The sequence below is a fragment of the Cajanus cajan genome, chromosome 6 (genome assembly GCF_000230855.2).
Source record: "Cajanus cajan strain Asha chromosome 6, NIPB_CcT2T_4, whole genome shotgun sequence".
Classification (NCBI taxonomy): Eukaryota; Viridiplantae; Streptophyta; class Magnoliopsida; order Fabales; family Fabaceae; genus Cajanus; species Cajanus cajan.
The window spans coordinates 7896652-7922895 of record NC_138522.1 but is presented as its reverse complement, the minus strand read 5'-3'; the positions used below and the strand labels follow the sequence as shown (position 1 = coordinate 7922895).

Genomic DNA, 26244 nt, shown 5'->3' with positions numbered 1-26244 from the left:
TAACCCCATAATATTACTAAATACAGATTGATAATTGTATATAAACACATTTACTTGTAACTACTTATAAAACAAAATTAACCATTTTTAAATACGTGATTAACCACGTGAGCTAGGTGGACACCAGATGGAAAAATCTAGTTGTACGTTAAACAGTACTCAGAAACTAGTGAATTTCAAGCCTTCATAGCTTTTTTTTTTAATTTTCTCTCATCACACAGATATCATTGATCCATGTGTCATGTTAAAAGCAAGAGTTCAAATCACAAAGGATAATTCAAACTAATTCAAAATATCAAACTCACTCCCATATACCAACTTGTTTAGCAAATTAATAACATAGAAACTTTCAACTAATGAAAAAGCTAGAAAACCCAACATGAAAGTAATATTAAAGAATTTCCTGTATTCTGATTTACAGATTTTAACCTGAAATTTAATAAAAGAAAATTAATGCGCTTTTCTGCACAGATTAAACTATTACCTCAATTAGAGACTTCTGATATGAATCAAATGACTGTAAAGCACTTTGGCCTCTTTCAGTTGAAAGTATTCCCTGCAAATCCAAACCACGTGCAATTATTTAAATAAGAAGCAATAAAAATGCGCAGCATCTAAATTTTATTGATTGGAAAAAAGACTCAACTCCAAAAAGGATGACAATATTAAACACCTCAATCCATTTTTATAAATATGACTTATTAAATAATTAACTTTCAGATTCAGACCAATAAAAATAAAATGAATAAATTTCAATACAACAGAAGTTATTCAATAAAAAAAAAAGGATCAAATATCACATGAAATTCACTATCAATTTTGCCAAAATTAATACAGATATCTATAGCACCAGAGAAAGAAAATAATAAAGAAAAATAATGAAAATTGTTGAGTTTCATCAAAGACCCATTGTAAGTTGGATGACTTACACGAAGAGTTTGTGATGCCATATCAACAATTTTCACTGAATCATCCATCAGATATTTCATTAGAATTCTCATAAGGACAACTAAAAGTTCTTCAGATATGCATACATCCGAGTCAGAACTGACTTCCATAGCCCTGCTGATATCAGTAGATTTACCAAGACGAATATGGCTAATCTCGCCAGGAAGATGAAAAACAACAGAGTATGGGTCTCCAGCACCAACCTGCAGCAGTGCAACAACAATGAAGGAACCAAATTTCTCAAATTGGTGACAGAAAGTGTCTGACTGCATATATGTAGGGAAACAAAAATTATTCCAGAGGTATTATTGGGAAAAACCCAAGTCCCACATCGACTAGAGATTAGGCAATTAAATAGTATATAAGTGAAAAGCAACCCTCACTTTACAAGCCAGTTTTGTAAGATTGAGTTAGGCTTAAATCCACTATTCTAAGATGGTATCAGAGTTATCCTAGATTCTTAAAAATGGGCCACCCACCATTGATACATGCACCATGGGCATGAGAGGGTGTATTCAAGTCTCGTCAATCCTAGATCATTAAAAAAGGGCCACCTACCATTTATCTACGTACCAAGCTCAATAGTGCTGGACGTGCGAGGAGTGTATTGGGAAAAACCCAAGTCCCACATCAACTAGAGATTAGGCAATTAAATAGTATATAACTGGAAAGCAACCCTCACCTTACAAGCCGTTTTTGTAAGGTTGAGTTAGGCTTAAATACATTATTCTAAGAGGTATCTTCATATAAAAAGAATGATTAAAATGTAACTTATTGAAGAGGTATCTGCATAGGAGGGCACAAATGGTTGAGGCTAGTGTTATAAAAGCCAGCTCAGACCTGCTGGTTGGACCAATCTGACCAGGTTACCAGACATATAAGCAAGTCAAGTCATCATGAGACTGGAAATGTTATTGGCCCGATGATGATGTCACCAAACCAGCCAGAAACCCAGTTCCTGTCAGACATCTTTTCGCCACAGGTCCAAAGATGTGTGGCCTACTGCTGCTTTCGGGAATGACTTCTGCTAGCATGTGTGTGGCCCAAGGCGTTCTGCATGACTAATTACTGACATGTGTTGAAAATCAAAATGTGATGTGCATGTACGCTTTGTAAAAAAAAGAAATATAAAATCTGCTCAACCTAGGAGTCGATCCCAGCATCTCCATTATCTTACCATTACACCACTTTGGTTTTTTAGTATATATTTCCACACATATAATATATATAATATACTTAAATATTTTATATGTCGATTCATGTGGTTCAACTAACAACCCATTGGTTCGACCAGTAGTCCACCAACCTAGTACCTTGACTAAGTCGATAACCGGTCCAATTCTAATAACACTGGCAGAAGCTTGTGCCTCCCATGCATTAAAACCTGACCTGATTTCAATGACTTCATTCCCTTGATAAAATATCAATAGGTTAAGAGCTTTTTCCATTGTGTTATGGGATCCTAGAGTAAGCAACGCTCCCTCTCATCGTAAGAATTTTACCATAAGAAAATATACCAAGGAGGAAGGCAATAAAAGAGAAAAGCATAAACATGTTAAACTGAAGTGTGGCGTTAGAGGGAATAGACAAGCTGAGCAAGAGAACATGAACTCCTGCCCATCCCTCTACACAGTCTGATTGTCTGAGAGTTACAAAAACAAAAACTAATAAAATCAATACCCTAGAAATGAAATCTGAAACCAATTCTCGAGCTTCATTTGCATCATCAGAGCCACACATGTGAAAAAGTTTCCAGACTGCATGCACAATTTCATGATCACCATGCCAATATTTGTCTTTAAAGTAGACTTCTGCTTCCCCTCCTCTTTGAAATGCTTCTACATTCATTAACTTCTTGTGCAATGCCTGGAGACTGAGAAAAAACACAGAATCAAGCATCACAGAAACTTAAAAAGCAGTTTAAAATCACAAAAACATATTGTAAGTAATAATGTTGATCATTTAATATTTCACTATATTTAAATACTTCTCCAGTTCTCCACTAATTCTCTCTCCTGATAGACAAACACATGCAGAGACAGTACATACTAATACTTTTATGAACCAATACTTTGAATTTAGTTATATTTATATAAGAGGGAGCAATTTCAGGCCATCTCCATAGATAACTATGGAAGATAATAACATACAAAGGATTGTAGAAAAAGGAAGTCACCTTGATAAAAGAAACCTTGGCGGAAGGTAGCAAGACTTCTTTACAAACTGGAAATAAAAATGTTCCAGATAACAAGAGAAAATTATCTTGAAACTTAATATTTTACATCCATAAAAATACAATGGAAAATGATAATGATTTACCTTCAATAAGTGGCCGCGTATAGAGTAAGTGTGGCATAATTCTTCATGGAACTTACTTATCTCATCAAATATTCTTAATTCAGGAAATGGCTCCAATTCCTGTAAGAAATTCTTTTCATACATCAACAAACAAAAGAACAGATCCTTAATAAAACAAATACAAGTTGAATATCAGAAACTCACTTTAACATAATCATACATAGATGAATCAGAATCCACAGTTAAGATTCGGAGCAGAGATAAAGCCTGTGATGCAGTGCTATCATACGATTCTTTGGTTTTAGAAGGAATGCAACATTCCACCAATTTGGAAACAAGAAACTGGATATAACAAATTCAACGAAATATAAGTAAAAATATAGATCTGAGAGGTTGAAAACAGTGTAAAAATGAAACAGCATATACCTGGAGCTGTTCCCCAAGCATACTGGTCGCTTCTGCAGATAGATTATTTTTGAAATGTAGCAACAATGCAGAAAGTATACGACAACATTGGTCTTGTAAAGCATGACATTCAATCAAGGACCCCATCAAATTGAAAAGGTAACTGCATTTTCTCAACATTTAAGTAGATGATAAATACAGAGACCAAAAATGCAAACCTATCAACACTATACAGATATACACTATATTTTATGAGTACAATGCCATTGAAATGCAATACACCAAATTTCAGTCCACGAAACTTACTTGGAAGTGCTTAAAACAGAAGCTCTCTGACCAAGAATACTAATAAGAACCTCAATTCCAGCCAATCGATGGCACTTATGCCTGTAATGAGATGCTGCTGCAATTTTAAAATGAATTTCTACCAAAAACTGCAAATTAAAAAATAGTTTAATTTATTAGAAACAGCAAGGAATAAAAAAAAATAATAAGCAGGAAAGAGGATACCCAAATTGGGTTGTCAAGTTTTATGTCAGAAAATTACCATGAAAACTCTATCTGGGCGAAAAATGTTGATCTTGTCAACAACAGAAGCACTTGCATGATTATCATCCCTACATCTCAAAATAATTGCATGTTACAATGCAAGCATAAACTCCAACTGGAACAGAAGATAAACACCAAGGACGAAAAGATAACTTACAAATCCAAAAATCCATCAACAATTGTCTGAATTTCAAGCAACACTGTTTCCCTTGAAAAAAAGGGGGCTATGGCATTTGATGAACAAGAGCACAAAGATAAAACGCAGCTGACAATAGAGACCTAAAATTACCAAAGTTTTAGAAAATAAGATCACCTGATGAAGAAACGTCTCCTTAAAAAAATTCAATTAATAATGATATGGACAATATTAATATAGCACATGTCAACAGATGGTAACTAAATTGCAAGCCTACATGTTAATCAAATCCAACTGTACTTTAAAAATGGCCACAAGGTACTTTTGAATTATGAAGTTAAATATGAACACCTACATCTTGCCAGTTCAGAACCTCCCCCACCCCCATTCCCTGAAGATATAAGAAACAAATGAAGGCAAAGTGCATGCTAATAGAAACTATTCAAGAAAAAAAATTAGGAAATTTTCCTTGAAAATATATATTGCTCTTAAGATTATGAAAACCAGTGCATTTTTTTGTAAAAAGTTATATTGTTTGATTTGTAAAGGGGAAATCATTTTTCCATCAATTAACACATAATAAATAATCAAGAAAAGATTTCCCATTAAATGTTACACCAAATGTAGCTGAATGTTTTCCATAAACAAAGTGTATATTTTGGGCACCAATTTCAATACACAACACACCCCAATTTTCACGACAAAATTCAACTGGATGCAGATTGAACTGTCGTTGATGTACAACCAAACTCCCGAAGATTATTTTCTGCAAAACAAAAAGACCCTAGAGTGCAGACTAGTACCATGTGTCTCTTTATGAGTTTGTCTCGTTCTTTCTCAGATATCTGTGCAAAATGCAAAATGGAACTCTGAAGCACTAGTGTTCCCTTCTCAGATCCCGGTTTCTTACTGCAATGCAAAGCCATAGAAATTGAAAATATCGATGTGAAGTGGTTTTTTATAAGAACTGTCAAAGGTTGACAAGTGACCTGCATAAAAGAATTTTGTTAGAGAACGAAATACATAAGCATTATAATATTAGATCTGGATTAAAAAAAACATAAGCAATTATTAGAAAGTCCAGTATCCTGACATGCAATGAATGAGACAGTGCAAATACTTAATCATTTCCCATGGCAATGCCTTTTTTTCCTAAAGAATAAAACTAGAACCTTCATTAATAATATCAAATATATCATCAATTACAGAAACTGTGCATACCTTGGCAACCCAATTGAGATCAGAACTGTTTTCATTGATAAGAAGAGCAGGAAGTAGCCATGGACAACAATATTGGAGGAAATGATCAGGTTCTGCATCGGGTAAGAAAAGGTGCCTTGTCTGCAAAGCAGAAATTGATTGATGGCAGAGAAAAAGTTCACCAGAATACAGCATAAGAATACCACTATCCAAATAAATCATAAAGATAGAGTTTTTGATTTCCAGAGTTTATCGAGAAGAAGCTTATCTCTAATAATTAAATCTAGTGCAACAAATAGAGTGGCATTTTATACTCTGGTTCAGGATGTGTTCAATAGTCAAGATACAATAAGAGAGGACGATCAGAATTGGAAATGACATGACTACATATGTCACGGAAGCTTTTATTCTATCTATCCAACCTTTGATGCTCACCAAATAACCTAAAGAGTGGTATTATAAATTGTATATAAACAAAGATGGTGGTGGATGGGGGCTGGTGTCATTAGTGGTGGTGGTGATACTGGTGGCTGGAAGTAGAGGTGGTTGGGGCCTTGGGGATTTGCACGGCATGTGCGGAAAAGTAGTTGCACAGTGTAGGGACAAGGTTGAGAAGGGGAAAAAATTCTACTCTATTGTACTAGTTACTAACCTAGCTCCCCCAACAATGCTAGTGTTTTTGGGGCAGGCTACTATGCACTACCATCTGGGATGTATAACTATAGTTTATCCTAACTTATTTACCACATCCTGACCACTGAATGGGCTTTTATAAGTTCAGGACTTCTGCAACTTCACATTGCAAGGCCATATACTGCTCCAAAGTCGGTATTTAATTAAGTTATCAGTTAAGAGTAGCATACGTAACATTAATTTAGGAAATTAAAAAAGCTAATTAAGCTTTTAAGTTGGATGGTCTGACTGAATGATTTCTGTATAGGCACCTTGTGTATCTTCCCCAACTTTGAAATTTTTATTGCATTTAATTGTATTATTCACAAAGATAATTTTCAAGCCAACTCAATGTAATAAATAAATCAACCGTGCAAGGACTCACTCCATCCACTCCTTTTCTGACAGCACAACAATCCGGCATCTTGGAACATTATATAACATAAGAGGATAATATAAAAAGAGAAAAGTAAAGCTTGAAAAGGAGAAGGGGAAGGCAAAACAACACAACAAAAATAAGAATTAACAAAGATATGACCAGTATATATACATCTCAAGTATTAATTCTCCTGAAACAACCAGCTTGTCAATGAAGGCTTGTGAATGGTTTTATTATATGATTCATGCCTAAACTTTAGACTTTAGACTTAAAGCATGAACAATACACAGCAAAAATTTTACCACAAGCTAAAATTTAATTTTATTTACCTGGAGAATGAGGATGGCAAGGATCAAACCCTTGACCATTGAATCATAGATACTCTCATTTTATGTCAACAACCAACTCACCTAAAAGCTAACACTGTTTGCTGAAGGCTCTTATACATATTATTTTGAGTTGAGACTAGAGAACAAAAAGGCAACTGTTAGAATAGCTTATGTAGAAAGCCTCTTCTGTTTATTAAATATTTTAATGTATTTCCTGACTTCACTCTAGCTTGATGTGATGGCTTAGGCCTCTAGACTATTCAGTTTTCTCTTGTAATCCTACTCTTTTTCATTCAATATATATAAGAAATAGACAGATCAGTGGATCTATGCTTTTTACTGCTTATTTGAATATCTAAGTTGGTATTAGAGCAGGGTCGACCCCGCTCTGCCGTCCGTCAGCGACTTGTTACTCCGGCAAACCTAGGGTTTGGTGCGCCTCGTCAGGTGCGACCTAACCCCGTCAACTCCCGTCGTCAGAGTCCCCACACGCTCTCATGCCCCGTTTTTCTCTCCGGTTCTGTCAAGCGCGTACTGTTCACGCGCCACTGTATGTTCGTCAGAACCTCCTCACTCCGCCACCGTCTTGTTCGTCGGAGCCTCCTGAGCCTATTTTTGGAGTCAGTTTTGTGATTTGACCACTATTTAAGGTGTGGGTCTGCGTTTCTCTTTTGCTGTTCTTCTCTCTCTAATCCCTGTTGCACAACCCATCTTCTTATGGCATCTCCGGGCCCTATTTTGTCTATTTCTGGCACTCTGACCATAACCACGGAGAAACTCAATGGAAAAAATTATTTATCATGGGCTGCCTTTGTGGAACTCTGGTTCCTTGGTCAAGGGTACCACAATCACCTAGAAATGGAAGACACTGAGGGTTCGGATGAAAGTCGGGCTAAATGGAAGAAGCTTGATTTTCAACTATGTGTTGTGTTGTGGTAGTCAGTTGAGCCAAATATTTTGGGGACACTTTGAGACTTCAAAACTTGTTGTTCTTTTTGGAAAAAGGCTCAAAATATTTATGCAAATGATATTCAGCGGTTGTATGATGCTACTCAAAAAATAGCATCCTTGAAACAAATTAATCATGAAATGAAGTCTCACATTGCTGAAGCCCAAGCTGTTGTAGAAGAACTAAAAATGTTCCTGACAAATGATTCATTAGATGGAATAAATAAGAAACTTGATAGGCTATATGTGGTGCTGATCCTGAGAACATTGCACCCAGATTTCAATCATGTTCGTGACCAGATTCTGACCAGCCACGAGATTCCTTCAATGGACAGCCTAATAGTTAGACTTCTTCGTGTCCCTACAGAAGTGAAGAATGAAAACTATGGTGGAACTGTTGAAGCTTCTGCAATGGTTTCTAGTCGAGGTAGAGGTGTTCGTGGAAATCGAGGAGGAAGAGGCAGCAGAAATGGGTCCTCAATGTTCATACTGCAAGAGGTTGGGTCATACCCAAGAGAATTGTTATTCTCTTCATGGTTTTCCATAAAAGATAGCAAATCTGTCCAAATCTGAGAAATTAGAAAAATCTTATATGAAGATCCCCAAAGATGACTATCAAGAATATCTTCAATGGAAGTCTATGAATCGAGCTCAATCTTCCTCCACCACAACTATTTCTACAGCCTGTGTTTCTCATTCAACTGCAAATCAAAGTCCATTGATCATTGATTTAGGAGCCTCTGATCACATAATCGGTAATAATTCTATGTTTTCTTCCATGTCCCCACTTAAGTCACCTTACCTTATTACCTTCGCAGATGGATCTAGAATTGCTCCCAGAGGAATCGGTCAAGTTTCTGTCTCCCTCACTAAATTTGAACTCTGTTTTGTTTATTCCTAATTGTCCTTTCAACTTAATCTCTTTAAGTCAGCTAACCGAATCTTTAAATTGTTCAGTAACCTTTAATGTTGAATATTTTGTTATTCAAGAACGTGGTACGGGTCAAAAAATTGGTGCAGGACATGAATCTAGTGGTCTCTACTATTTTGAAACGCAACCACCTGTATCTTGTGATGCTGTTTTGTCACCCAAGCTTTTGCATGATCGTTTGGGTCACCCAAGTCTATCCAAGCTGAAACTTTTTGTTCCTAATCTTAAAAATTTAGAAGAGTTAAGTTGTGAATCATGCCAATTAGGCAAACATGTTAGGTCGTCTTTTCCCATGCGAACTGATAAAAGATGTAACTCGATTTTCACCACCATTCATTCTGATATTTGGGGTCCAAGTCGTGTAACATCTTTTGATTTCAGATATTTTGAAACATTTATTGATGAATTTTCACAATGTACTTGGGTATATTTAATGAAAGATCGTTCTGAACTTTTGTCTATTTTTATGTCTTTCTTCAATGAGATCAAACACCAATTTGGGAGAATAATTAAAATTTTTAGAAGTGACAATGCAAGAATATTTCTCTTTTGAATTATCCTCTTTCACATCCTCACAGGGTATCTTACATCAGTCTACATGTCCACATACACCCCAACAAAATGGAATAGCAAAAAGGAAAAATAGGCACCTTGTGGAGACTGCACGCACCCTAATGCTCAATGCAAATGTTCTTGTACATCATTGGGGTGATGCAATCCTCACTTCTTGTTTTATAATGAACAGAACGCCCTCTTCTTCCCTTGAAAATAAAATCCCTTACTCCATTATTTATCCAAAGGAACCCTTGTTTCACGTCTCACCTCGAGTCTTTGGGTGTACATGTTTTGTCCATAATGTCTCTCCTGGTTTGGATAAACTATCTGCTAGAGCTATTAAGTGTGTTTTCTTAGGCTATTCTCGTCTTCAGAAAGGGTATAGGTGTTACTCTCCAGAGACCAGAAAATTCTTCATGTCTACAGATGTCACCTTCTTTGAACAAACTCCATTTTTCTCATGCACCACTCATGATTCTTTCAATATAACAGGTTCTACCAGTTTGTTCTCATGTTTTCATTCCACCTCAAGTTTCACTTCATAACCAAGAGGTTACTCAGTCTATTATTCCCGCAACTACTCCTATTCAAGCTACTCCACCTCCTCTTATCACATATCAACGTCGAGCATGACAAATTGATCCAACATTACCTGAAGAGTCACCGGTTTCATGTCCTTCACCATCAGATGTCCCTGCTACGAATCCTAGTGAGGATAACTCAGGATGGCCTATTGCTCTTTGAAAAGGTATTCGGTCTACTCGAAATCCTCATCCTATTTATAATTTTCTGAGTTATCATCGCTTATCCCCCTTGTATTTCTCCTTTGTCTCTTCTATATCTCCTCTTACCATTCCTAAAAATGTTCATGAGGCTCTTGGTCATCCTGGATGGAGACAAGCCATGATTGCTGAAATGCAAGCTCTTGAGCATAGTGGTACATGGGAGCTAGTTCCACTTCCTCCTGGGAAACGACCATTTGGATGCAAATGGGTCTATGCTATTAAAGTTGGCCCTGATGGTACAGTTGATCGGCTCAAAACCTTATTGGTGGCAAAGGGGTATACTCAGATTTACGGCCTAGACTATTGTGACACTTTCTCTCCTGTGGCCAAGCTTCCTACTGTACGTCTCTTTCTTGCTATGGGAGCTTTTCTTCATTGGCCTCTCCACCAATTAGACATTAAAAATGCATTTCTTCATAGTGAGTTGGAGGAGGAAATTTACATGGAGCAACCTCCTGGATTTGTTGCTCAGGGGGAGTCTGGTTTAGTTTGTAAATTGCAAAGATCTCTTTATAGCCTCAAACAATCTCCTCGAGCTTGGTTTGGAAAATTTAGTCATGTTGTACAGGACTTTGGGCTTAAAAGAAGTGAAGCAGGCCACTCAGTTTTCTACTGTCATACTTCTCCTGGAGATGTGTTTATTTGATTGTTTATGTGGATGACATAGTGATTATAGGAAACGATGTATCTACAATCTCTCAAAGGAAGGCATTGTGATCTCTCAAAGGAAGTATGCTTTGGACATTTTGGAGGAAATAGGCATGACTGATTGTAGACCCATTGATAGTCCTATGGATCCTAACCAAAAGTTAATGACTAATCAAGGTGAACTGTTCACAGATCCAGAAAGGTATAGGAGATTGGTTGGAAAACTCATTTACCTTACAATCACAAGACCTGATCTCTCTTTTGCAGTAGGGATTGTTAGTCAATTCATGCAGGCTCCTCATATCGATCATTGGAATGTTGTTCTGCGTATTCTTAGATATATCAAAAAGGCTCCAAGAAAAGGATTATTGTATGAGGACAAAGGAGACAGTAGGATTTCTGGATACTCTGATGCTGATTGGGCAGGATGTCCTATAGATAGATGTTCTACTACTAGATACTATGTATTCCTTGGTGGAAATATCATTTCTTGGAAAAGTAAGAAACAAAATGTTGTTGCTCGATCTAGTGTCGAAGCTGAATATCGAGCTATGGCCTTGATTACTTGTGAATTTGTATGGATTAAGCAACTCATTCGAGAGTTAAGGTTTTGTGAGGATCATCCAATGAGATTGTATTGTGATAATCAAGTCGCTCTTCACATTACTTCCAATCTAGTATTTCACGAGAGAACCAAGCACATAGAAGTTGACTGTCATTTTGTGAGGGAGAAGTTGCTGTCCAAGGAAATCATTACTGAATTTGTCAATTCCAATGAACAACTTGCAGATGTTATGACTAAGTCATTAAGGGGACCTTGAATCCAATTTTTATGTTCCAAGCTCGGTGCATATAACCTATATGCACCAGCTTGAGGGGAGTGTTAGAATAGCTTATGTAGAAAGCCTCTTCTGTTTATTAAATATTTTAATGTATTTCCTGACTTCACTCTAGCTTGATGTGATGGCTTAGGCCTCTAGACTATTCAGTTTTCTGTTGTAATCCTACTCTTTTTCATTCAATATATATAAGAAATAGAAAGATCAGTGGATCTGTGCTTTTTATTGCTTATTTGAATATCTAAGTGCAACCAATATCCTTTTGTTTACTAATAACAAATGGAATTTAAAATATAATCCTAGCTTGTTGATGTTCTGTATACAGGTAACACAAACTGCTTTTTCCAATGACAGGCTATGTGACATTGTACATAAAGCAAAAACAAGGTATTTTACCTTGCAGTTCTTTTCATAGATTTAGTAAAATTTTAATAGACTATACATAAGAAGCACATATTACCTCAACAAGTGCTGCTAAGTTTACACCACAAGCTACCCAACAAAAGATAATTGATCCAAAAAGCTCTTCTAGGTACTGCATAAAAGAAATTTGAAGTCAAATAATAACATTATTCATAAGGTTTTGAATCTTGAATGCACAATGATATCATTTTAGGAAGAACAAATATCACAACTAGAATGTAGCTATAATAGTTTAAAAGCATGCAAGTCAAGACAATGTTGAAGACAGTATTAGAGTGATAGAAAATGGATCAGATTGTACACTAAAATGATATTTATTGATGGAAAAGTGTTATGACTCCAGGTATTCAAGAAACCAGGTTCTCTCCCAAACAATTTCCAAATCCAAAGAAAGCTCCTCTCGCCCCAACCCTCTTATTTATAGGCAACTTCTAACTAACTATTCCACCATGCAGTCCGAGAATAACTTCCAATCATCCCAGATCAAAGACAAACATGGAAATGACCCTGTGCTCCTTTAGTGCTCTGTTTCTACTGTATTTTTGGCCATAAAACTAGGCATGGCAATCAAACCCTCCCCGATTTGGATGGGAAAAACCCGTGTTTATCGGGTTCAGGTTCAGGTTTTTCCCGATTGATAAAATCGGGGGCGAAGGCGGGGACAGGAATGCTAATACGCACCCTGCCCCCGCCCCCGCTCCCGCCTCGCTTAATAATATAATTAAAAAATTATTTATATATATATAAACCAAAATTAGAAATATTTATATGTAAAAATTTATATTATTTTACTTTTCTTTTATTTTTTTAAAAATTTGTTCATATTTATTTTTTTTAAAAAAAGGTAGGAGCGAGGGCGGGGACGGGGCGGGGAAACCCGAACCCTGCCAGGGACGGGGATGGGTACCCAAATTTTACCCCCAACGGGTATCAGGGACGGGGGCGGGGGCAGTTTAAATCTGCGGGGACGAGGGCGGGAAACGTAAAACCCGCCCCCGTCCCGCCCCATTGCCATGCCTACATGAAACTGAGCATCAGAAACTTTGTAACTATACTGAGATCGCATGGCTCCCTGGCAAACTGCACCATTGCAAATGGGTTCTACTTCTGCAGTGGGTTGATGGTACTACACACCTAAAATAAGCAAAAACCATTGCTGCCATTGGTTTATTACTTGGGTCTCCCCCTGTGACAAACATAGGGCTTCCCTCAATTATGCCTCCTCTTTGAAACCCGAAAAAGACCCACCTCTTTGTTTTTACTGCCAATGAGAAATTTTTTTCTGTAAATGCAAAAGAATTGATCTTTAATTAGCAATATATCTTATGTATCATAATTCCCATTTTTTTGTTTCCTATTTAAAGTGAAAAATTGAATATTATCACCCTTTTTCTAAATCTTTACAAACATTGATAATTTTTATTTTTTTCTGAATCTTTATTCAGAATGTTGTTTGGTTGCTTTTGTTTTGTTTCTCCCAATTTTTGTTGCTTTCTTTTATTTGATTCTTTTCCTTAAGCTGCTGGTTCTGTTCTCTTCAAACCTTCATATTTTGTTATGTTTTCTTGCTACCTTTCGTCATCAGCATCTGTCCTCTGCTCCATTGGTCCTTGCCACTCCTCTTGAACCTAGATATCTGGATCAAATTCTGACTGGAACTGCTTCAGCACAGCCCTATCAAAGATCCACCATGTTGCATTCTAATTGCTCTCAATGAAAACGCATCAACCCATGATAGCTTTTCATCTCCAGGTACTATCATCCCCAAATACTGCACTACATTGTTCAGTCACCAATACCTACCATCAAATCTTGGAATCAACCTTGAAGACATTTTCTCAACAGTTACCCCACCCTTGGGTCCAGAACTGGAGCTCTAGTACCAGTTGATAGAAACTGGATCAGATTATAGACTACAATGATATTTATAATGAAAAACAGAAGTACACTCCAGGAATTTGAGAGACCTGGTTCTCTCCCAAAGAATGTCTAAATCCAAAGACAAGTCCTCTCCCTCTCAACCCCTCTTATTTATAGGCAACCCCTCTCCACCCCTCAGACTCTGGAACTCCAATCCCCTAACTAATAAGTATCTATCATAGAGCATAGTTGAAATTTAACAGGTCATTTAGAGTTCAACCCTTTCCTCACTTATTACCGAATAAATTTTCAATTTATTGTGGCTAGAATGCAGTGTGGTGAACATTGTATAACTTTCAACCTACAGCAATTTCTCTTTCTAGTTGGTAAAATAGATGAGGCCAAAATATTGGTGTAAAGCATGCATTTTGAAGTTCTTTAGCAACTTGATTGAAGCAAATGCGCATAGCACTGATCACAAGGACAACTCTAAGCCCCAAGATTTACTTTGGGGATAGAAATGTATTTGTGGTTTCTCATTAGTGCTCAGCCCATGACTGCTTCAAGTGAGTGTCCCTTTACGATAATTGAAACTAGAGAGCAAAGCTACATCCTTGATTCTTTATTTTCCTTCTTTTTCTCCATTTTCCAATTTGGAGCATATACCTTTCTCCTTGTAGTTGTGCTATACTTCTCTCAATTTTTTGTTCATAAAAAAATATTGCAACTAAATTTGTGCCTAACAATAAATTTTGTCTTTTGTACAAAGAGAAAATAGAAAGGAAGAAATTTAAGTTGAAGGATTTAAAGACATTTAGGGAAACCAAACTGCAGACATGGAGGCTAAGCATAGGCAAATCCAATCTAAACTTGAGTCATCACATAACATGACATAAAAACAGAAAAGGTGATATAAGATGAAAACATTGATTACCTTCATTCTATTCATGTACTGAAGCTCTCTAGAAATATTGTTGAGTACCATAGAGACCAATTCCCTAAAAGAAACTGCAGCATATAAGAAGCAATAGTGAAAGTTTTTAAAATGATAAGGAAAATTATTTTTACCTATGACAAGGATCAATGGCCGAAATCACACATATCATGAAAACAGCCTGCAAAATGACACAAAGGGTCACCAAATACCCAAAGGGCTCCGTATAATGCATATGAATGTATATGCTAATATAGCTAAACAAAAAGATATCAAGAACATTTAGTATCATACTTTAGAATGACACTACACCAGGCCTCCCAGGGCAGATGGGGGTTACAAAACAGTAAAAGAAAATAAAAGCTAATGCCATAATCAATAGGTTACCTCTAACTCAATCTTCTCACTCTGTAAAGCAAGATGCATAAGAGTAACCACAACTGTTTCCATTATAGGTTGAGGCTGAGGACCAGCAGCTAGCACCTCCTTCGCATCAATGACTTTTCCTTTGGAATAAACGACCATCTGAACACCAAAATTCAAACTGGAAAAGCAACCAAAAAATGAAGGATGACAATTAACCTCCTCAAAGGAAATTTCTTAGGTGGGGGAATGGGACCTTGGGAGCACTGATTGAAGGTTCAATGATGACTAAAACCTATGACTTCATGAAAGCACCAATAAATATTAAATAAATCTGGTTGATAGTAGCAAATAACTACCCAAAGTTCTACAACCCCAAAACTGACAAAAAGCCACTTGCAAAGAAGGCATTTTACTAAAAATACCGTCATGACTAACATATATAATTAAACTAGTTGGATCATTTAAAGTGCAACGCACCAAATGTCCTGAAAAAGCTCCTCGTGACCATCCCATGTCTGGAAAAGAACACCAATCCTCCTTGCCAGGAATAACCGAACTCGATAGTCCATATCTTTAAGCATCAAAAATAACCGTTCTATCATAGTCTGTCAAAATTTATCAGCAAACTAAATGAGAGAAATGCTTGGGTAGAAAGAAACAAAAAAAAAACAACAAAACAAAAAACGAGAACAAAGAAAATAACAATGAAGCAAAGCTATCCAATCCTTCAACAACACAGTAAGAAAAACCATTTAAAAAGACCATAGGCTACACAACAACCTCTCTAGAGTATAATTAACCACCCTATGATTTCCAAGAACTCAAAAATTGCTTGCATGTAATTCTCATTGCCAATATCTTTCACCCAATACCATTTCCATGTTTTTCTATTTATTCATTATGTTTATTAGCTCTATCATGCCATTAATACTATATCCATGACTGATAGGTTCACCAAAATTTACCCTACACAAGAACATCTCAAAATCACCTGACCAATTTGAGGATGGAGTAAAACAAGATTGCAAATGCAATCAATCAGCTTCACCCGTCCAAACCAATCAAGATCAACTTCTGAAAGTTTATGCACCACTTTTCCTAGTGACAGAAAGCACTGCATGAACAAATCAATAGCTATGTCACTTTCCATAAAAGATTTATATCATTACATTTTTAACCAAAAAACATGTTTATTAAGAAATTATGTCTGAAATGAACAGAGCAATAGCCCTGAGTAAGAGTAGAAGGCTCCATTATGACAATATAATGATAATATATATAGTAATAGAAAAAGGAAGTTACCACATTAAAGAGATGTTAGTATGGAAGTCTGAAAACCAAATGCGCACACATGTGCAATAGGTTATAGTGGCTATGTCAAAATATATTTTAGGAAGTTTTAGATATTATTCCTACTGTATTTTAATTCTTTATATTTGTTGTATCTTGCTATTAATACTAGGTTTGTATATTTAGAAACTGTTGGATAGAAATCCCAAAATTTATGGGATATTATTATGTCGCAGAATTTCAGGGATTAGGATCTACGATTTATTCTTTATTGTTGTTACTGATTTATAGGGATTACTATTTAATTATAGGAATTGCCTATTATTTGTTTCCTTTTTTATTTCCCTGTTTTACCTATTTATGTACTAGACCAATCATTTGAATAATAAGAAGAATGATTTCTTCCACTTCTGATAATATGGTATTAAGAGCCAATTCTTCTTCATCGTAGATGAAAATTCAATAAAGTTTCATGGTTGATGCGCCACCCACACAACCATCCACACCAGAAAATATTTCGCCTTCCAATAGAAACCTAAACAACCCAGCCCATATGGCTTCATCCTTCCAACCTATTGACCTAAACCCCTCAATTCAAATAACCCAACACAAATTAAATGGGTTAAACTTCCAAGAATGGTACCAGTCGGTCCTTCTTGTCATCAAAGGGAAAGGAAAAATGGGCTATCTTACAGGGACTTCTACAGCTCCACCAATGACTGATCCTTCCTACAGTAACTGGGATGCAGAGAACTCCATTGTCATGGCTTGGTTGATAAACTCAATGGAACTTAAAATTGGCAGAACTTACCTTTTCTGCAAAACTGCCCATGAAATATGGACCACTATTCAGGAGATGTACTCAGACCTCGAAAACTCAGCCCAATGCTTTGAAATAAGGTCAGCTTTGCGTAATACTCAACAAGGTAACAAATCTGTAACCGAGTATTTTAATATGTTGGTAGAGTTATGGCAAGAAATGGACTTGTTCTATACTGTTTCATGGAAATGTTCTGAGGATAAATTGTTGTATGACCAAATGCTGGAAAAAGAAAGGGTATTTGATTTTCTTCAGGGACTTACAAAAGAATTAGATGAAGTTAGGGGACGGATCCTTGGCCTCAAACCACTACCAACTCTCAAGGAAGCCTTTGCCATGGTTAGAAGAGAAGAAAGTAGGAGGAAAGTGATGTTGCGAAACAATCCTACAATTGAGGATCCTCATCTAAACTCAGCTCTTGTGTCTCGGAAAAATGATCTAAAGACTATCCGTCCTAAAGAGGCCAAGACATGGTGTGATCATTGCCAAAAACCTTACCACACCAAGGAGACATGCTGGCTCATTCATGGAAAACCTGCAGATTGGAAACCTAGAAGTCAGCGCAAAGCTGCTGCCTCTGTTAATGTTGCTGAATCTTCTGCAGATTTAAAGAAGCAATGTTCTGCTATTTTTTCTGATGAGCAAATGGATATGCTAAAGAACCTACTCTCTCAACTCAAACCTGAAGCTTCTGCACCAGCAAACTCTACAGCAAACATTGCTCACAAAGGTAATGGTCAGTTTTCTTTCTTGTCTAGACAGGAAAATACAGGAGAATGGATCCTAGATTCCGAAGCTACTGACCATATGACAGGGTCATTGGCTGACTTTACGTCATACAAGAAAGCTGATAAAGGTGTTACTATTACAGTAGCTGACGGTAATTCATCAATGGTAGCTGGTACTGGTGACTTAAACCTGTCAGGACTAAAACTAAAATCTGTCCTTTATGTTCCTGAATTAAAATACAGTCTCATATCTGCCAGTAAATTGACTAAAGATCTAAATTGTGCAATAATTTTTTCCCCTTCTCACTGTATTTTTCAGGATTTGTCTTCGGGGATGATGATTGGCAGTGCTAAGGAACATAATGGTCTGTACTTTGTATCTAATTCACCATCAAAGTCGGATTCTCCTCAAACCATCTCCCTATCAACCGTGTCAAATTCAAATGTTTTTCTATGGCACAACCGTCTTGGTCACCCTAATTTCAATTATTTGAAACACTTGTATCCAGATTTATTCATCAATAAAAATATTTCTTCTTTTAGGTGTGAACATTGCATTCTTGCAAAACAATCTCAAACTAATTATTCCTCTCATCCCTATCAACCATCACAACCCTTCCACCTCATTCATAGTGACATATGGGGTCCTTCTCGAATTCCTAACATAAATGGAGCTAGATGGTTTATCACCTTTATAGATGACCATACTCGTGTGTGTTGGGTGTACCTCTTGAAAGAAAAATCTGAAGCCAGCACAACCTTTAGAACAGTTTCATAAACTTGTCACCAATATTTTTGGCTCCTCAATTCACATCCTTCGTACTGATAATGGGCGGGAATACTTCTCTAATGATCTTAATGGTTACCTACAGGAACATGGCATATTCCATCAAAGTTCTTGCAATCATACCCAGCAACAAAACGGGGTTGCTGAAAGAAAAAATCGGCGCATTTTGGAGGTTGCTCGTTCTCTTATGTTCACCACAAATGTTCCCAACCATTTTTGGGGAGAAGCTGTGTTAACTGCTACCTATCTTATCAATCGTCTTCCCTCCAAACCTCTCCAATTTTTAACCCCTCTTAACTGTCTAAAAAGTTTTTTTCCTTTAGTCAGAATGTTGGAGTCTATTCAACCAAAAATATTCGGGTGTACAGTCTTTGTTCATAACTCAAGTCCTACAAGAGGAAAACTGGATCCAAAATCTCATTAATGTATATTCCTTGGCTATTCTCCCACACAAAAAGGGTACAAATGTTACTGCCCAACATCCAAAAGGTTCTACATATCATGTGATATCACTTTTCTTGAAAATCAACCTTTCTTTCACAATGATTCGTTTCAGGGGGAGAATATGATTGAACCTCATCATTGGGATCCTTCCATCTCTCTTCCAATTTCTCTTCCTTTACCTGAACCTATACAAAAAGAATCTGAAACAGAATCTACACCAATAACCAGTCAAGGGGGAGAATTAGAAAAGAGGACTCAAAATGAGTTCAAATTTTTCCAAAATTCTACACTAGGAGACATAATGTTCCTTTGCAAGGTCAATCTTCAGACTTGGAGCCAAATCATGTGGAAGCAATAGACGGTAACACTGAAGGTAATTGTGCAGTTGAAAATCTTAATGTTGAAAATGATACTATGGATGAATTTGACTTGCCTATTGCATTACGAAAAGGAGTTAGATCTTGTACAAAGCATTCTATATCAAATTTCCTCACATATTCCAACCTATCTCCGAGATATAGAGCTTTTGTTACAGAATTGGATAGAGTTCTGATCCCAAACACTGTCTTTGATACTCTTAAAGACGAAAAATGGAGAGCTGCTGTCCTAGAGGAAATGGCTGCACTAGAAGAAAATAAGACCTGGGATATTGTCAAGCTACCCAAGGAGGAGAAAGTTGTGGGCTGCAGATGGATATTTACCACAAAAATGGGTGCAGATGGGAAGATAGACAGGTATAAGGCGAGGCTAGTGGCCCAAGGCTATACCCAAACCCATGGAATTAGAATTCTCATTTCTCTTGCAGCAAATCTGGATTGGAAACTACACCAATTAGATGTGAAGAATGCTTTCTTGAATCGGAAGTTGGAGGAGGAAGTTTATATGAAATTGCCCCCTAGATTTGAAGGAGAAAATAATGATGTTGTGTGCAGGTTAAATAAGTCCCTGTATGGACTGAAACAGTCCCCAAGGGCCTGGTTCACAAGATTCAGCACTACTATGAAACAACTTGGCTATGTTCAAAGCCAAGCAGACCACACCCTTTTTTGTAAAAAAATCCAAAGATGAAAGAAGGGCTATTCTTATTGTCTATGTAGATGACATGGTAATCACAGGTGATGACAATCAAGAAATTGACAATCTCAAAAGTTGTTTGCAAGCAGAATTCAAGGTTAAAGATCTTGGGCAGCTTCAATACTTTCTTGGGATGGAAATAGCTAGAAGCAAGAAAGGTATTTTCATCTCACAAAGGAAGTACACTCTTGATTTGCTTCGAGAAACAGGGAAACTGGGGTGTAGACCTGCAACAACTCCCCTAGATCGAAATTGGAAGCACAAGATTATTGAAGATGATCCTCTAGTTGAAGAGGAGAGATATCAACGCCTTGTAGGAAAACTAATCTACCTATCTCTCACTAGACCAGATATTGCCTACAGTGTTAGTGTGGTAAGTCAATTTATGCATTCTCCTAGGAAGAGGCATTTGGATGCTGTAAATCAGATTCTTCGTTATCTCAAAAGTACTCCTGGAAAGGGATTACTGTTCAGAAAAAATGAACACAGAAGTGTAGAGTGTTTTGCAGATGCTGATTGGGCAGGTTCAATTGAAGATTCAAAATCTACCACAGGATACTGTACAAAAGTATGGGGAAACCTAGTGACCTGGAGAAGTAAAAAACAATCGGTTGTTGCAAGAAGCAGTGCAGAGGCTGAATATAGAGCAATTGCTCAAGGAGTTTGTGAACTGATTTGGATAAAAAGATTATTACATGATTTATTTATTCCCCTTCAAGAGCCTGTGAAACTGTACAGTGATAGCAAGTCATCCATAAACATAGTACATAACCCAGTGCAACATGACAGGATGAAACATGTAAGAATTGACAGAAACTTCATCAAGTCAGAAATGGAAAATGGTACATTTTCTCTACATTATGTTCCAACCAAATTACAAGAAGCAGACCTGCTGACAAAGGCTTTGTTGAAGTCAGATTTTGAGTCTAATATTAGCAAGCTAGGAATGACTAGCATCTATTCACCAGCTTGAGGGGGAGTGTTGGATAGAAATCCCAAAATTTATGGGATATTATTATGTTGCAGAATTTCAGGGATTAGGATCTACGATTTATTCTTTATTGTTGTTACTGATTTATAGGGATTACTATTTAATTATAGGAATTGCCTATTATTTGTTTCCTTTTTTATTTCCCTGTTTTACCTATTTATGTACTAGACCAATCATTTGAATAATAAGAAGAAGAATGATTTCTTCCACTTCTGATAATAGAAACAATCCCACAATTATAAGGATTTGTTCCCTAGAATAACAATCCCACAATCACAGGGATTTGTCCCCTAGAATAGGTTGTTCTTATTTCCTAAAATAGCCACTAGGCTCATGTACATATTTAATGTATCTCATGATTAAAATAATATATGAAACATGATTTCTTCTAAATTTGAGATGGTATCAGCGCTTTTGATCCTTGGGAGCCTCAAGCCGTCTAATCCGATTGCAGCTTTCATTGTTGTGTGTTGAGAATATTAGTGAATGAAGAGAACATATTCCTTGTGTATTGCAAAGCAAAAGATGTCTTTATATACAAAGTAGTGGGCCTAGGCCCATAAGATAAAACTATATCTCCCATAAGATAAAACTATATCTAACATTGTGCAACCCTAAAATTTCATTGCAACCTTCATTGTTGTGTGATCCCAAACACTCATCACAGCCTTCATTGTTGTGCACTTCCCGAACATATTTGTAATGGCTGAAATTAAAAATTCAGTCATAGAAAATGGAGACAACAAGTTCCAAAATGCGGGTGAACTACAGAATGTCCACTCTGCCTATCGATTGAATGGAAAAAATTATCTCAAATGGTCTCAACTCATTAAGACAATCCTGAAAGCGAAAGGAAAGGTCAGCCATCTAATTGGTGATGCCCCTGCTGAAGGAGATGCCAAATTCAAGTCATGGGGTGAAGACTCCATGATCATGGCATGGCTATGGAACTCAATGGTTTCGGAAACTAGCAATACATGCATGTTCCTCAATTCTACAAAGGCAATATGGATTGCAATTGATGAAACCTACTCTAAGGCAAAGGATGCTGCCCAGATTTACGAGGTAAAGGTAAATACTATGGCAGCCAAACAAGGCACTAAAACTGTCACGGAATATGCTAATCAACTTAAATCATTATGGATGGAACTAGACCATTACAGGGTCATAAAGGCCAAGTGTTATAAGGATTCAGCAATTCTAAGGCAATACATTGAACAAGGCCGGGTGCATGACTTCTTGGTAGGTCTAAACCAAGAATATGATCAAGTCAAGATCCAAATATTGGGAAAGAAGAAGGTTCCTAGACTCAATGAAGTAGTGGCAATTATTCGGAGTGAACAGAGTAAAAGGAGCCTAAGGCTAGAGACCCCAACTATTGATAGTTCAGCTATGATTGTTAAAGGAGCAATAACCATGGTTGCGGAACAAAAGAAAACAGGCCTTCTTCCAAATGGGGAGAAGAAAAATGAAGGAGTATGGTGCACCTATTGCAACAAACCACGCCACATGAGGGACAAATGTTGGAAGTTGCATGGAAAACCTCAAAGCAAAGATTGGGGACACAAAGGAAGCCCCCCAAGGAGAGGTGCGCAAGTTCATGTTGCTACTAGTCTTGTAAGTCAAGAAGGACCTATCCAGCTCAACCATCAAGAGTTAGAGAGGGTAAGATCCTTTCTTAGTAAATTGGAGAAACCCACACGAATGTGTTCATTGACATACTCTGGTAAGTTTCCATTTTCTTTTGGATTTAATGTCTCAAATACCCATTATAGATTCTAGACTCTAGAGCCACAGACCATATGACACCAATCCCTAAACACCTCTCCACATATTCCCCATGCTCCAACAACAAGAAAATTTCCACAATTGATGAAACCCTTATAACTGCATTAGTCAAGGAGATGTCTGAATAACCCTAACCATAATACTAAAAAATGTTCTTCACATCCCTAAAATGTCCACAAATATGATATCTATCCAAAAACTTACAAAGGACCTCTTATGTAATGTTGTATTTCATAGCAACTCTTGTATATTGTAGGACGATTGGACATGCTAGAGAATGGAATGGCCTTTACTACATGGAAGATCCGAATTTGCCAAACGAGAGTCATTCTCTGATATCTTAGTCCTCCATGACCAACAAAGAAAAAATTCAGTTGTTTCATTACCGTCTAGGACATCCTTCACTTTGGGTCATAAAGCTATTGTTCCCTTCCTTGTTTAAAAATTTAAATCTGGAGAGTCTTCATTCTGAGGTGTGTGAACTTGTCAAATACAAGCGTGTACCTTTTCCTAACAGCAATAAAGTGAGCACTTCTCCATTTTATCCTGTTCATATAGATGTGTGGGGCCCCTCTAATATTCCTAATATCTCAGGTGCTAAATGGTTTGTAACCTTTATAGATGATTGTACAAGGGTAACGTGACTTTTCCTTCTTAAACACAAATTTGAGGTTAGCTTTGTTTTCCTACAGTTTGATATCAAGAAACTTAGGTCTGATAATGCTAAAGATTACTTCAATCATACTCTAAATTCTTTTTGCCAAAAGGAAGGTATAATCCACGAATCCTCATGTACACACACCGCAACAAAATGGGATTGCGAAAAGGAAAAATGGGCACTTACCAAATCAAACTAGAGCACTCCTTTTTCAAAATAATGCTCCAAAAAATTTTTGGGGGGAAGCCATACTAACTGCCACTTAATTAATAGATTATCCTCTACAGTTTTATCCTCAAAAAGCCCCATGGAAGTCCTAAATCATTCTACCCACATATAGCCCCTACAAATAACCTTCAACCTAGAATTTTTGGGTGTCTCCTTTGAACATGTTCACAGTAATGGAAGGGGAAAACTTGACCCAAGGGCAGTAAAGTGTGTTTTCTTGGTATACTCAGCCACACAAAAAGGATATATGTTTTTTCATCCTCCTTCCCAAAAATTCTGTGTCAAGGTATGTTACTTTCAATGAATGAGTGAGCTACTTTAACCAACCTCATCTTCAGGGGGAGAATTTAAGAGAGGAAGATTAGCCCCTCATACTACCAAATCTATCCTTTGGACCAAAAATTGGAAAAGCTACTGTTGAACCAGAAACTGAAAAAAAATATTACCACTATTTGTGAAGTTGAGGCTAAAGAGGAACAAGTAGAGGAGAATCAAATCCCTGCACTAGTAGAACCAGTAGCTGGTGCAAGACCAGCAATTGGGCCACACAATGATACAAAATTTGGAAAAAATCAGTGTACACATGAAGAGAAAAGGCCATTCCAAGATCTGCTCATGTCCAAGAACCCAACCCTACATCATTACATGAGGTAAATCCTTTTGATCCTATAAATTCTAATTCTGCTGATTGTGATGAATTTCCTTCTAAAAAATCAGGTGCACAGGTGAACCATAACTTAGACCTCCCAATTGCCCTTACAAAAGGAACCAGAAACTGCACCAAACAACAACCTTACCCCTTGACAAATTATTTATCCTTTGAAAAATTCTCACCTACCCATAAAACCTTTCTCACAAGCCTAAACACCACAACTACACCCTCCTTTGTATCTGAGGCATTAACCGACAAAAAATGCAAACAAGCCATGGACTTGGAGATGCAGGCATTGGAAAAAAAAAATACTTGGGGCATAGTGACCCTACCACTTGGAAAAAAAAACCTGTTGGGTGCAAGTGGGTTTATACGTTGAGGTACGAAGCTGATGGGACTATTGAGAGGTATAAAGCGAGGTTGGTGGCCAAAGGGTTCATTCAAACATATGGAGTGGATTACTTGGAGACTTTTGCACCAATTGCCAAAATGAACACGGTCAGGGTAATTTTTTCATTGGCAGCAAACCACAATTGGGACTTGCAACAATTTGATGTAAAAAATGCATTCTTACATGGGGATCTGGGAGAAGAAATATACATGGATATACCACCTGGGTATACAGGGTAGAGTGAAGCCAACACAGTTTGCATGCTAAAAAAGGCATTAAATGGGTTGAAACAATCACCTAAAGCGTGGTTTGGGAGATTTACCAAAATCATGACAAGCCTTAGATACAAATAGAGCCAAGGAGATCAGACTTTATATATCGAGCATTTTGATTCAAGGGGAGTAACAGTATTATTGGTCTATGTGGATGATATCATTGTCACTAGGAATGATAAAAAGGAACAACAACAGTTGAGTCAATGCCATGCCAAGGAATTCAAAATCAAGACCTTAGGGAAGCTAAAATATTTTTCGGGGATTGAAGTGGTCCATTCCAAGAAAGGGGTCTTCATATCTCAACAAAAATACATTACTAACTTGCTTCAGGAAATAGGTAAGAAAACCAGCAAACCAATAAGTACACTAGTTGACCCAAATATAACATTGGGAAGTGCGGAGGAGGATGTTGATGTGGATAACAAAATGTATCAAAGACTTGTGGGCAAACTCATTTACCTATCTCACACTAGGCTATATATTGCCTTTGTTGTGAGCCTAGTCAACCAATTTATGCACCAACCAAAGGAAGCACATTTACAAGCTGCCCATAGAATTGTCCAATATTTAAAAAGGACTCCAGGAAGAGGAATTTTGTTCAAATGAAACAAGAATGTTAGTCTTGAGGCATATTCGAATGCTGATTATGCGGGTTCAATTGTGGATAGGAAGTCAACTACCGGATATTGCACCTTCCTTGGTGGAAACCCAGTAACTTGGAGGAGCAAAAAACAAAGTATGATAGCTAGATCTAGTGCTGAAGCAGAATTTCGAGCAATGGCCCAAGGAATTTGCGAATTGTTATGGCTGAAGATTATATAGGTAGACTTACGAATAAAATGAGATGAACCTATGAGGTTATATTGTGACAATAAATCTGCAATTAGTATAGCCCACAATCCGGTACAGCATG

At 37.0% G+C, this 26244-nt stretch overlaps 1 protein-coding gene across 7 annotated transcripts in view; it reads right to left on the bottom strand.

The window, feature by feature from the left end:
* The window catches only part of ATM (Serine/Threonine-kinase ATM-like protein), a 129208-nt gene that overhangs the window by 59249 nt on the left and 43715 nt on the right, over positions 1 to 26244 (bottom strand). For 6 of the 7 annotated variants that reach the window (XM_083076654.1, XM_083076656.1, XM_083076658.1 and 3 more), the window contains 18 exons: positions 16197 to 16319; positions 15683 to 15810; positions 15227 to 15383; positions 14974 to 15020; positions 14840 to 14903; positions 12083 to 12157; positions 5558 to 5677; positions 5140 to 5325; positions 4358 to 4479; positions 4199 to 4268; positions 3958 to 4085; positions 3673 to 3814; positions 3451 to 3588; positions 3268 to 3366; positions 3125 to 3171; positions 2629 to 2821; positions 930 to 1151; positions 485 to 556 (listed from right to left, as the gene is read on the bottom strand). In XM_083076654.1, the coding sequence (XP_082932780.1) occupies positions 485 to 556; positions 930 to 1151; positions 2629 to 2821; positions 3125 to 3171; positions 3268 to 3366; positions 3451 to 3588; positions 3673 to 3814; positions 3958 to 4085; positions 4199 to 4268; positions 4358 to 4479; positions 5140 to 5325; positions 5558 to 5677; positions 12083 to 12157; positions 14840 to 14903; positions 14974 to 15020; positions 15227 to 15383; positions 15683 to 15810; positions 16197 to 16319 (2133 nt within the window). The remainder of the gene's footprint in view (positions 1 to 484; positions 557 to 929; positions 1152 to 2628; positions 2822 to 3124; positions 3172 to 3267; positions 3367 to 3450; positions 3589 to 3672; positions 3815 to 3957; positions 4086 to 4198; positions 4269 to 4357; positions 4480 to 5139; positions 5326 to 5557; positions 5678 to 12082; positions 12158 to 14839; positions 14904 to 14973; positions 15021 to 15226; positions 15384 to 15682; positions 15811 to 16196; positions 16320 to 26244) is intronic. The other variant, XM_083076657.1, reaches the window with a different exon arrangement.